A 12047-nucleotide genomic window follows, 5' to 3' on the forward strand; every position below is an offset into this window, starting at 1 on the left:
GTGTGTGTGTGTGTGTGTGTGTGTGTGTGTGTGTGTGATGATGCTGTCATTCCTTTGCATCCAAACACAACAAGCCCCGAGTCCAAACATCTTTGCCCGTATGTCGCCCGTATGTCGCTCAGCTAAAAGGCCGCTAGTCAAAAACAGCTGACTGGAATTCATCATAGAGGACACAGAGAACACAACACCCAGCTTGAGATGAGCCACTTTCATGAAAACGCGTCTTACCGAGCACAAACGGACAGAATTAAATTTGGGATGTGGACTGTGAAATGCAATAGGAAAAGAGTAATCTTCCTAAATGTAAGGTCACATGATAATGAAATTATGGGTAGTTCACAATGAGCATATTACTGGACCCAACAGGACATGCCAAAGACTGTGAACTGTAGTACTGGGGTACTTGAACATAAAATGACATATAGATTAATGTATTTTAAAATTCACAAATACAAGCTTGTACAGTATCATGTTACAAATGATTTACTTGTTTTATTTATGTCCAGCAAAATACAAAATAAAAGACAAAATACTCAAATTGGGTACAGATGTAGGTGTCTTGTATGTTTATGCATTTTATGTATGTTAATTGTGGCAATGTTTAACGTTTGTTTTTATGACTGTTTAAAAGCACATCTAGGGATGGGCATTGGAAATTAGCAATAGTCAATTCATCAATTCATCAATTCATCAATTCATCATATTCAAATAAACATGAAAAATCTAAAATCAAAAAAAGCAGTCAATCCCTTGATGTAAATGTATGGACTGCTCAATATCGTACAGCAAATGGCAAAACAAAGATATTAATATGCCTTTAGAAATTCTCTGGGTATTGATTTGACTGCATGGACATGTGATCATTTCTTTCAATTTCTGTTAACCTCTGTTACTCTAAACCCCACCACACACACCCCACAGATAAACTGTACATACACACCACCACCTCCTTCACACAAACACACACACACACACACACACACACACACACACACACACACACACACTCTACTCATAGTGAATACACCCTAACCCTGGGATGAGAGGACATACTGTAAATTAAGTGTGTGTGTGTGTGTGTGTGTGTGTGTGTGTGTGTGTGTGTGTGTGTGTGTGTGTGTGTGTTGTGTGTGTGTGTGTGTGTGTGTTTGAGGAAGGACAGGTGTGTTCAGCGTGTTCAGGAAAGTCCTCTCAAGGGACCAACTATACACATCTATACACAGATGATGTTTGTCATTTCATTCCCTGACAGACAGATGCTGCTTTAGAATGAAACTGTGCAACTACTCGAACGTGAACAAATAATTGCATCCCTTTTTATTATTATTTTTCAAGTTGAAGGATGATATGAATAATGTTTATTGTGGCCACTGTTTTCCTTATCTATGTGCATGAGGTCAGATAAAGTAATAAGGGCTCGTTTTTTTTTTTTTATTCAACAGTGTAACCTTGATTCAACCGTGAGTGTGTATGTGTGTGTTGGTCTCCAGGACACTGACAGACGTGCTGAAGGGAGGTGAGGTGAGCTCAGTGGAAAACGTTGCGGCCAATTCGCCCAGCGGAGGGAGAGCTAACGGCGTTTCAGCCAGGATGCTGCGCAGCAGGAGTGGTGAGTACTGAGAGAGAGCGCGCACGCACATACACACAGGTACATTCAGGTTAACAAACAATAAACTACCAGTGCTACTATCTGCAGTAGAAAACCTACATGTCTAGGCGTACGTGAGAACAGTTCATTGGCATTATGCGTGTCAGTGAGAATCACATTCCCATGCCAAATGACTAAAAAAGAAGCCAAAATGATTGATTGATGTTTCCCTTTTTTCTATTTGCATTATGGACAGTATCATATGCACATAATTAATTTCACTCCAATTCATTTTTCATGACAGAAGAGTTGAAAATTCAATTCAATTTTCAATTTTATTTATAGTATCAAATCACAACAAGAGTTATCTCAAGACACTTTACAGATAGAGCAGGTCTAGACCACACTCCAGAATCCACAAGGACCCAACAGTTCCAGTAGTTTCCTCCAGAGCAAGCAACAGTGCGACAGTGGCGAGGAAAAACTTCCTTTTAGGCAAAAAAAAATCCATTTTAACCTGCTCATCTACTGGAGCGTATCAGCTCCAGCCTGATGTGAGTTGGCATGATCTATCACAGGACTAAAATGTATTGTACAAACAACCATTCATCATTTAAATAGCAGACACACAGTATTAAGATATTATTTCTTTAATTTATTTTATTATAAAAAGTCGAATCATCTTTAGCAGAAAGTATTAAATGTAGTCTTGGTATCATGGCTGTATTATGGGAACTGGATACAGCGTTGATTGTTTTAAGTTGTCTGTTTATAATAGCTTGAATGCTGTAGGCAGACGTTGGTGAAACCTCATTAAAGCCAAAAGCTTTTCACAATCACATGACCCCCTAATAGGGAGAGGAAGAACACAAAAAGTGACGAGCCACGGTTTTTTATCTGTTGCTATGGAAACAAACTTTGTTTTTTAGTTGTGTTACACTTTCTGACCCTCTGCGGTGCTGCTGGCTGTTGTATTGGCATCTATTTTACATCAAAATGTTAACCATCAACACCCATGATTTTAGATTTAGATTCAACAATGCGGAGCATTTTAAATGTAGGTAGGGATGAGGGGATAGGACAGGAGATATCTATAAATAGAACACATGCTTGTTGCACGTGCAACACTGGCGCACTACAGACACAGACACAGACACACACACACACCCACACACACACACGCACTTATCAAAATGCTGTAAGGTTTCATTAGTAGGTTAATGTAAGCAGGCTGCACCCTATGTGCAGCACGAGTCATTTTCTATACATTCTATGTACATGCAGATACAGCAGTCTGCATATAACACAGATCTCGACAAGGTACATGTCACTCTTCAGGGTTAAAAGTAAAAGTGTAATCATGTTTTGTACTGTTTGCTCAATTTGGTTTTTGCAAAAGAGCAACTGACTGTGCATGTGTATGGATTAGTCTGCGTTTTGGCAGGCCTGCATGTGAACATGTGAGTGCGCAATAGTTTGTGTGTCTCAGAGGAGGGACAGGGGTAGAGTGACTAATATGAGAGGCCCCCTGCCGAGTCCAGCTCTTACTATGTAGAATTTCACACACTGCTTAAGACATGATATGACATACTGCATGTGGTGGATGCTTTGATCCAGAGGGTTTCATTGATCATAGTCACTTGAAAGGGGCAGCAGCTTCACGAGCTGGAACAAACATTAAAAAAGAGGAAAACAGAGAGCCTGCAGTACAGTAAGAAGAAGCATGTACAAAAAAAATGTTTCAGGCTGTGATGGAGTAAATAGAAAAAGGTAGTTCATTAAAGCAATTCAGTTCACAGTGTAACCTTAGTTGCTGGTCTGTAACCCTCTACTACAGAACTACAGAACTGCATGGCCTTGCAGTTATCAAACCATAAATTAATGGACACATATCAGTTGATCTCAATAGCTAACATGATCTCCACCGTGTTGACATCTTGAAATTAGCTGCTTGTTACGCTGGGTTGGAAAAGAAATGTATAGAATCTTGTGTCGTGGCGCCAAGACTGACTACGACTGCTGCTGGTCAGAAGAAAATGCACACACTATTGTATTGTACAGTGTCTGTACAGAGAAAATTAGAATTGTAAATTATATCTGTAAATCTGCTATGATGCAATTTATGTACTGCAGGAAGTTGGGCGCGTTACTTGAAAAAGTGCTCATTAGCCTACAGATTAGTAGGCTAATTAGTACTTATACCTATTACTCAATGACAAAGTAGTTAGTATATAGTTACGTACTCATACTCAACCCATTGTCCCTCCCAACATACTGACGCTTGGTCAGTGGCCCTCAGCGTCAGATACCGATGCACAATGCACCCTTTAACGTCTTTAGAGGATGCACCCATGCCCCCAGGAAGTATGACGGGCTTTAAAGCCAATTTGACGTAGTGGCCTAACAGTGGAATTACAACTTCTGCGCCCGTCATGTAATGCCATGGGACCCAACAAGACTTTTTTTCCATAGACTTGTGGCAAAAAAGACATAGTGGTTTAACAAGCTTGCAGCCCACATTTTGAAAGTATTTACTGGCCATACACAGATAACGTTAGCTTAGTCACGTTGAATCGTGAATGTAGCCTACATGTAGGCAGTAGCAAGCCACTTTACGAACTAGTTCTTATTATTCACCAACCAAAAAAACAATGTTAATCTATTGAATAGCTGGTCAATTTTTTTACATTCACTAGCCATTTGGCTAGTGGACAAAACATCATTTTGTTATTGCCCAACACTCCTCTGCTTTCTCTGATTTTCTCTCAGTCTCTTATTTCTAAATAAACACTACATGTTGGCTTTTCAGTCACTCCACAATTCCTACCATGTTTTCTTCATCCCCCTTTTCTCACATTTTCTCGGAGCACCCACGTGTTGCTGCCCTCGAAAGGTTTATGTCCTATTTAGTTGTCGACAGTGTTCTGGGAAATTTTAAATCTCCCACTCTTGAGAACCACCGATCTGCTTTGGGATTGACGCGATCATCCAGCAGCTTCTGGGGGGCAGATGTCCTAAAACTATTGCATGTTCTCCAAGCACTTGTAAAGAAAATCAGCAGAAAATGTGATTGAATGAAAAATCTGAATAGGTAAATGTAGGCGTGGGACATGGGTGAGTCTACCTGGTAATATGAAGTGAAAGTATAGCAAAAGGTAGGGGATTTGGCAGAAAAATCAGTGTTGATGATGACACCCATTGATGCTAATAAGTTCCATGTTTTTGCACATTACACATCCTCCTTGTATCTCGTCTGAGCTATTGTTGGGAAGGTTAAGGTCAAATTCACAACTTTGCCTGAAAACAGTATCTATAACACGTCACCTGAAAGCCATATACACATGTTTTTGTCATGCGTTTTTGGTCATAAAATGGTTTAAAAAAAAGCTCACAGGTTGACATTTGAAAGTCTACATGTCAGTGATGCACATCATGAATCACCTCCCGCTGTGATAAAAGTTGCATGAATCTCTGTGTTTTATTTGTTTAAGATATGGCATACAAAGACATAATGTAATGCAAAATGTTCCCTAATTGAGCTACAGGACAAAATGGAACACTACATAGATTGCCTGGGCAAAAACAGATGACCAGTATTGGTTTTTCCATAGTAGACAAGATGGCAGACAGAGGCCTTTGGAAAAAGTAATGCTCGTTACACACACAGTAATTGAACACATTTGAACTGATTGGAGGTAAGTGTTAAAAGGCCTGCTGACATTCTCTCTGTGGCATTCACTGTAAAGCCAGACTATGTAACCTTTGATCAACAGAAACAACAAAATATTCCTTTTACTAAGAATTCATAAGCTAAAATAATAACCATTGCTTTGTTCAATACATCCCTTTGGGATTTACGCTCCCTTTACGTAAAAAATATGTCCATTTCAAACAATGTAACTATCACTGTTTACGTTGGCATGGGTGTTAAGCAATACACCCTAACCCTGGCAAAACACCCTAACCCTGGAATGAGAGGACAGACTGTAAATTAAGAGTGTGTGTGTGTGTGTGTGTGTGTGTGTGTGTGTGTGTGTGTGTGTGTGGTGAATTAAGCCCCCGTCCAATCTGAGGGACTTTTTTAAAATTCCTTTTGGTAATTTAACTAGGCACACATATTACATTTGTAAATTAAATATGCTCAAACTTCCATTTCAGTGTGACTTTAACAGTTACAAATGCCAAAAGGTCAAAAATCTTTCAAGTCAGACAGCTTTTGAGATTTACATGACATCAGCAGCTACTGTATGTTAACTGAGGACAGGAGGCAAACGTTTGGCCTAAGATTCTCCAACAAACATGACTCATTGCAGAAAGAAAGCTTGAAGCAAAGAGTGATGACCTATTTATCAGAGACAACTGCAGAAGCAGCTTGACCCAGTAACAAATCACTCTTTGTAAAACAAATTTCAATGTTTCTCTCTTTTTTTTGGCCCAGCTGTCAGAAAAGTTGCTTTTTGAGCACTCCAAAATGTTTTCCTGCACTCTTAACTCTTCCCTGGGGTCATGAGAGGCAAAGTACTTTTTCATGTAAATAATGATCTCAGTTTTAAATCTTTGCTTCCCGGCTCGCGTCACGTTGATTATTCTGACAAAAGGCATGTGTACGACCAACTCAGCAGATCGTGCAGAGCGAGGATTGTTGAGTATGTAGGGGTGGCAGAGGGTTGAGTTTGTCTGCTCTGACTCTGCTGCAGGAAAGGATGATGCACACTGACTTTTCACATATGATCTCACTGAAGCCAGACAGGGTACACGCTCTGCTTTCTCGCTTTCTTCTCTGCACTGAAGCCTGCCTATTCGTACCGTTGTTGTCTCTCCTCACACACACACACACACACACACACACACACACACACACACACACACACACACACACACACACACACACACACACAGAGTTCATATTTCATCTTGGTGATGACAGACCTCACGCAATGCACTCTCTCCTGTATCACTTTGCCCACGGCACTTTAGATTCTTTTATTTATCGTTTCATACACAAATGCACACTCGAAGATGCACATTTATGCACAGAAAACACACACAGTTTGCACAAAACATGTGTCGACCTCAATGTTTTTCTTTGTGTTTTACGGTCATGAGCATTTACAATAGCATGCCAGCGCGAACAACAGGCAGAGGGTGTTTAGGTGTGTGTGTGAGAAAGAGAGAAAGAGAGAGAGAGAGAGAGAGAGGGAGAGAGGGAGAGAGACGGAGAGAGAAATCCCATTACATCCAAAACCTTTAACTTCTAAAAACTTAAACTCCTCTTAAGTTTCCGGCCCAGAAAAATCTAAATCTAAATGTCTCACCATCATTAGTGCTTCTGCTAAAACTTCAATTAACTACTTCCAGACGAGCTGGGGAGTCAAAATATCCAGCACAGTGTATAAGAACACTGTTATTTTATTAATACCCTAGTACTTTGCATGTTGACAAATAGATATCCTTCTTTTCATCTAAAATAAAAATGTTTCATGTTGACATTGCTGCATTACTTTGTCAAAAAACTTTACAATCAGAAAATTAGTTTTCTTATTCTTTTCTCATTTGCTACAACCTCATATTGAGAAAGTCTGGCCACCTTTAGAGAGCATTACTGAGTTGCAGAGATATTGGCTGATTGGGCATATTCATTTATAATTTGACATAGAATTCCATTTAGTTTTTCCGCTGTTCTGTTTACGTAACATACTTAACCTAGCTCACGTACATAACGTGCTTCACTTCCATACCTAACAAACACAATTATTTTAACCCAACCTATCATCCCCAACTAAGCCTAACCAAGTAGTTTGGTTTCAAATCCCATTAACCACGTTTAAAGCATGGTGGTTTACAGCAAGATGGTACTGGGTTCAAACCCTGGTCGTCCCGGGCCTTTCTGTGTGTTCTCCCCCGTGGGTGCTCCGGTTTTCCCCACCACTAAAAACATGTTCCCCTCTTTCTCTACCATGCTGATATGTGGTGTCATCTGGCGTCGTAAGGCTGCTGTGCATCATTCTGGTGGGTGCTACACATTGGTGGTGTTAGAGTAGTCCTCCCCCCTGAAGTGCTTTGAGTGTCTATGATGAAGCGCTATTTAAATGTAATGTATATTAATACAACTGCAATTGTTTCACAACATGCAGCGGTTGCTAGCAAATACTTACCCTCGAAATGTAACGGAGAATGCAGTTTTGTTGTCTGGGAATGTACGTTTTTAAGAGACTGCTTGGCGGATTAGACCTGCTAAGGTCGGATGGTGGGATTTATGTGAGGTCATGTAGTTTATATATGTCCCACAACATCAAAACTAACAGAAGAGCATCTAAAGTCCAGAAACAATGATTTTTTTTTATTATTATCTTGTGGTAATATAACTTGTAAATATAACTAAATAATAACTTGTGTGCCACAAGATAATGTTTTGCTTTGTAGAAGACTTGAGTATTGGGCGAGGGGGTTTAGGGTTCTTCCCTCAAGAAAATGTCACGTGATGCATAAGCCAAAATGGAATATCACATTTTGGACACTTGTTATTAACATATTTGTTTAAAATGTTTGAAAATCTAGAGCAGATAATAAAGGAATGACAAAACAAAAAAATCCACTGGGAACTAACTGCAAGCATGGAGCTGAGAAAAGTACTGTAATTTAGTAAGTTAAGTTTTGACACTCACATGCTTACTTTTACATTAGTTTGGTTTAGGGGGTGGCCAAAAGGGCTTGGGTGACGCACCTAAGCCTTATTATGGTAGGGAAAACACTGGCGTGTACAAATTAGTATGTTGTTTTCATGAGAAAAAAAATCATCTTTCAGGACCTTAATAGTGTGAGTATTTTGGTGGCAGCACTTTTACTCAAACAGGATTTTGAATGCAGTGCTTTGACTTGTAACAGGGTATTTTTACACACATTGTGAGAAAATACATTACTTAACTTCTTAATCAGCATTCCTGCCTTCTTGTTCTGCGCTTAAAAGATCCCGATGCCAGACGTTGGTGGTGTTTAATGGAGAAATTACTTTTTGTGCTACCATGCTGGAGTTTTAACATCCACAACCCCAAGCCAGAATCCCTCAGTTCCTGTTTTATGTATTGCTTTGCACCCGCACACATACTTACTCTATTAAGCAATTGCTGAAACCTTGTACCGGAAAAAGAAGGTTTGGCCAAGCAGATGGACTCATTAATTGGTCCCGTTTGTATTTCTGTGTGGGTGAGTGCATGTGCACATGGGCATGAGGACATCAGCACGGGCATCGTGCACACCAATTTTACCCTGTAAAGGTGATTAATGGAGTGTGTGCCTAGTGTGTCACTCAAATTTGTAAAAAATTGTGACTTGACTTTTGGAGAAAATTATTCTTATTCTGTCTCAAAGCTCAATGCCAAATTCTGTTAAACATCCTCTGTGGGAGCCAGAGTACAGCTAACCTTCGTGCTGGCCAACAGAAATCTAATTGCAGGAAGGACGGCCGTTTGCCAGCAATCATAAAAACACTGGAAAAACAGGACTTGATACAAGGACTTGATACAAGAAAGATTCTGTAGAAATCCTATGAGAAAAATTATGTAAAAATGTAGAAATAAAAGTCTCCAAAGGACAAAGACTTCAGACATCTAAGGTTCTCATGACAACCAGTGAATATACAGTACCGGTGTGTGTGTCTAAAACATTTATTGTTGCTCTAACAACACCATGGCTGTAAAAATGATGATGATGATGATAAAAAGAAAATAGATGATGATGAAGATAGTGGTAATGATGCTGATGACAGTATAAAAAGGGCTTTTTCCTCATAATCCGCTAATCTGGCACAGCGGCACTGAATTACACAGACACACACACACACGATGAACATTACAACACATGAAACATCCACCTAGCTAATCAGCTTACAGCATTTTGATAATTGTGTGTGTGTGTGTGTGTGTGTGTGTCTGTGTCTGTGTGTGTGGTGTGTGGTGTGTGGTGTGTGTGTGTGTGTGTGTGTGTGTGTGTGTGTGTGTGTGTGTGTGTGTGTGTGTGTGTGTGTGTTAACGTATATGCTCAGAGTTGTAAGGTGTGAATGTTGTTACTGTAAAGACTAACGCCAGACATTTCTCCACCCCTCTGGCTTCAATATAATTTTCTAACTTAGTCCACCAGAGCATCCTGCCATCCTCCACATTTCTCTCTCTGTTTCACCAGCACATTCTCTTTGCTTCATCTTAACACACATGATTCTCTCACTCTATGTGTCATGTCTGCATGAAGTGATTAGTATTTGTTTACACCTCTTTCTTAGCACTGACAGTCACAGATGTGATGAAATCTTCTGTCTCTGATGCTGTGCTTCTGCCAGTGACACACACACACACACACACACACACACACACACACACACACACACATGCACTAATAGACTTGCGTTTGCAAGTCAAATTAGATTGGCAAGCATACATGTTGTATCCCCAAAATGGCGTATGAATATCACATCAATTAGAGAAAGCGCATGTAGGCATGAGGTCGGGGTGGATGGATGGGTCAAACAAACACGACTTTCACCCAGGAGACCGCTGTTCGTGTCCAATGTTTAAAGGTTTAAAATGCATAGACATGACTAGAGTGGCATCCTGTTTATTCTTAATTCCCATGAGATCATGTTGGAGAAGATCAATACGCTTTACTGTCAATTTCACAGTGTGTGTGTGTGTGTGTGTGTGTTGTGTGTGTGTGTGTGTGTGTGTGTGTGTGTGTGTGTGCGTGCGTGTGCGTGTGCCCATCCATCCCCGAGGCTGACATCAAGTGCGCTGGCTGCATCAGTGGACTTCATTAATGTTAATAGCCATAGCTTCACTCTCTCAGCTAGTTTGTTCCATTGTTCATTAACCTCAGTTCATTTAGCATGGGACTGGCTGGCCATCAGGGATGGGGCCGTTGTCTCACCAAAAGTCACCGTCCTCGGGTAAAAGGGAGATGGTTTTGAACTCGTGTTAATCCAGGATTTATGTGATGCTTCCACAGCACACATTCCCACCTGAGAGATTCCCAGTACAATCAGTAATCCCAGACTCCCAAAGATTAAGAGATCATTTTCAGATACAGACGCTTAATGACAGCCAGCAGCTTTAACGGCCAACAGCCAGCTTGGTATTTCAGGGCCTCTGAAGGTGTCAGTATGCTTTAAACTAGTTTTGAGGGGTTACATCTACTAATCTACACCCACTTCATGCAGCAATTCTCTAGATATGCGAAATTGAGAAAGTATACAGGGGTTGAACTTCTTCTCAAGATTTCTTTCTACACAAATATATCTGCTGCTCTTTGTATTTCCAAACAATTGCAACACTATAGAGCTGCAAAGATTAATCGATTATTTGTAAACTAATTAACTGACAAACTATTTTGATAATTGATTAATCAGTTTGAATCATTTTTTATGAGAAGAAAAGTCCAAATTGACTGACTCCAGCTTCTTAAATGTGAATATATTCTAGTTTCTTTACCCCTCTGGGACAGTAAACTGAATATGCCCTCAAATGTCCTGTTTCGTGGACGAAACAAGACATTTGAGGACGTCATCTTGGGCTTTGAAAAACATTGATCAACATTTTTCTTCATTTTCTGACATTTTATAGACCAAACAGCTAATCAACTAATTTGTAAAATAATCAACAGATTAATCGACAATGAAACTATTTTGACTTTTTATTCCAATGTGTTTGTATGACACTTCATCAATACACCAGCCTTTAGCCTGTCAGTTTTCTTGCAATGTACCACATCTATGTTCACTGTAACATTATCATTACTCTTTATAGATAGGATAGTTTGACAATTATTCCGTTAAGTGACGATGTTTCTGAGGGTCCAATGCAATGCTGGATTCCTGACCAGGCAAAGCTGCACCTGGGGGCCCCAGACTCCCATGGTTAACATCTTTAGTTCAGTTTATATTATGCTCATATGCTTCATTTTCCCAAATAAATGTGTGTAATCAAATTGCCGCAAATCAACCGGCACCCTTTTTGAGCAAGCAGTATTCATAACATATTATGGGAGTACTGGTGTGATAAGGGGCTGTAGGTGAATTATAATGAATCTGCCACGTGTAGTTTGCTGTACATGCTGGCTATTTGAAGGTGACGGTGCTTACTGACTGGTCTAAGTGGATGGAACTGTTAGTTAGTCCTGTAGTCCCCCAGAGCACATTAAAGGTCTAGTGTGTAACATGTTTAGTTGTTTATTATCAAAATCGGTATTGCCCGTTCACAAACTTCTCCTTTTTCATGAATATTTACCGCCAACATTGATTCCAAGTATTCCTTCTGGCTTGAAATTTTACATTTTCTTTTGCATGAACTGGGCTAGACGCTCCATATTCATCCGCCATCTTGAAATATGTTAGCCAGTAAGGGACATACAGGACATACTGCTCCGCCTTTCACGTTTTTGCTGTCACATGATAAACTCACAGGTGCTGCTAATG

General features: G+C 40.0%; 1 protein-coding gene and 1 long non-coding RNA gene across 2 annotated transcripts in view; one reads left to right on the top strand and one right to left on the bottom strand.

The window, feature by feature from the left end:
* The window catches only part of LOC116670923 (uncharacterized), a 17589-nt gene extending 5651 nt beyond the window's left edge, over positions 1–11938 (bottom strand). The window contains exons 1-2 of the long non-coding RNA XR_004327154.1: positions 11769–11938; positions 8428–8432 (exon numbers count right to left, since the gene is read on the bottom strand). This is a non-coding gene — a long non-coding RNA (uncharacterized LOC116670923). The remainder of the gene's footprint in view (positions 1–8427; positions 8433–11768) is intronic.
* shisa8b (shisa family member 8b) overlaps positions 1–12047 on the top strand; it is a 39368-nt gene that overhangs the window by 14283 nt on the left and 13038 nt on the right. Inside the window, exon 2 of the mRNA XM_032501636.1 lies at positions 1491–1609. Within this exon, the coding sequence (XP_032357527.1) occupies positions 1491–1609 (119 nt within the window). The remainder of the gene's footprint in view (positions 1–1490; positions 1610–12047) is intronic.

The sequence above is a fragment of the Etheostoma spectabile genome, chromosome 21 (assembly GCF_008692095.1).
Source record: "Etheostoma spectabile isolate EspeVRDwgs_2016 chromosome 21, UIUC_Espe_1.0, whole genome shotgun sequence".
NCBI lineage: Eukaryota > Metazoa > Chordata > Actinopteri > Perciformes > Percidae > Etheostoma > Etheostoma spectabile.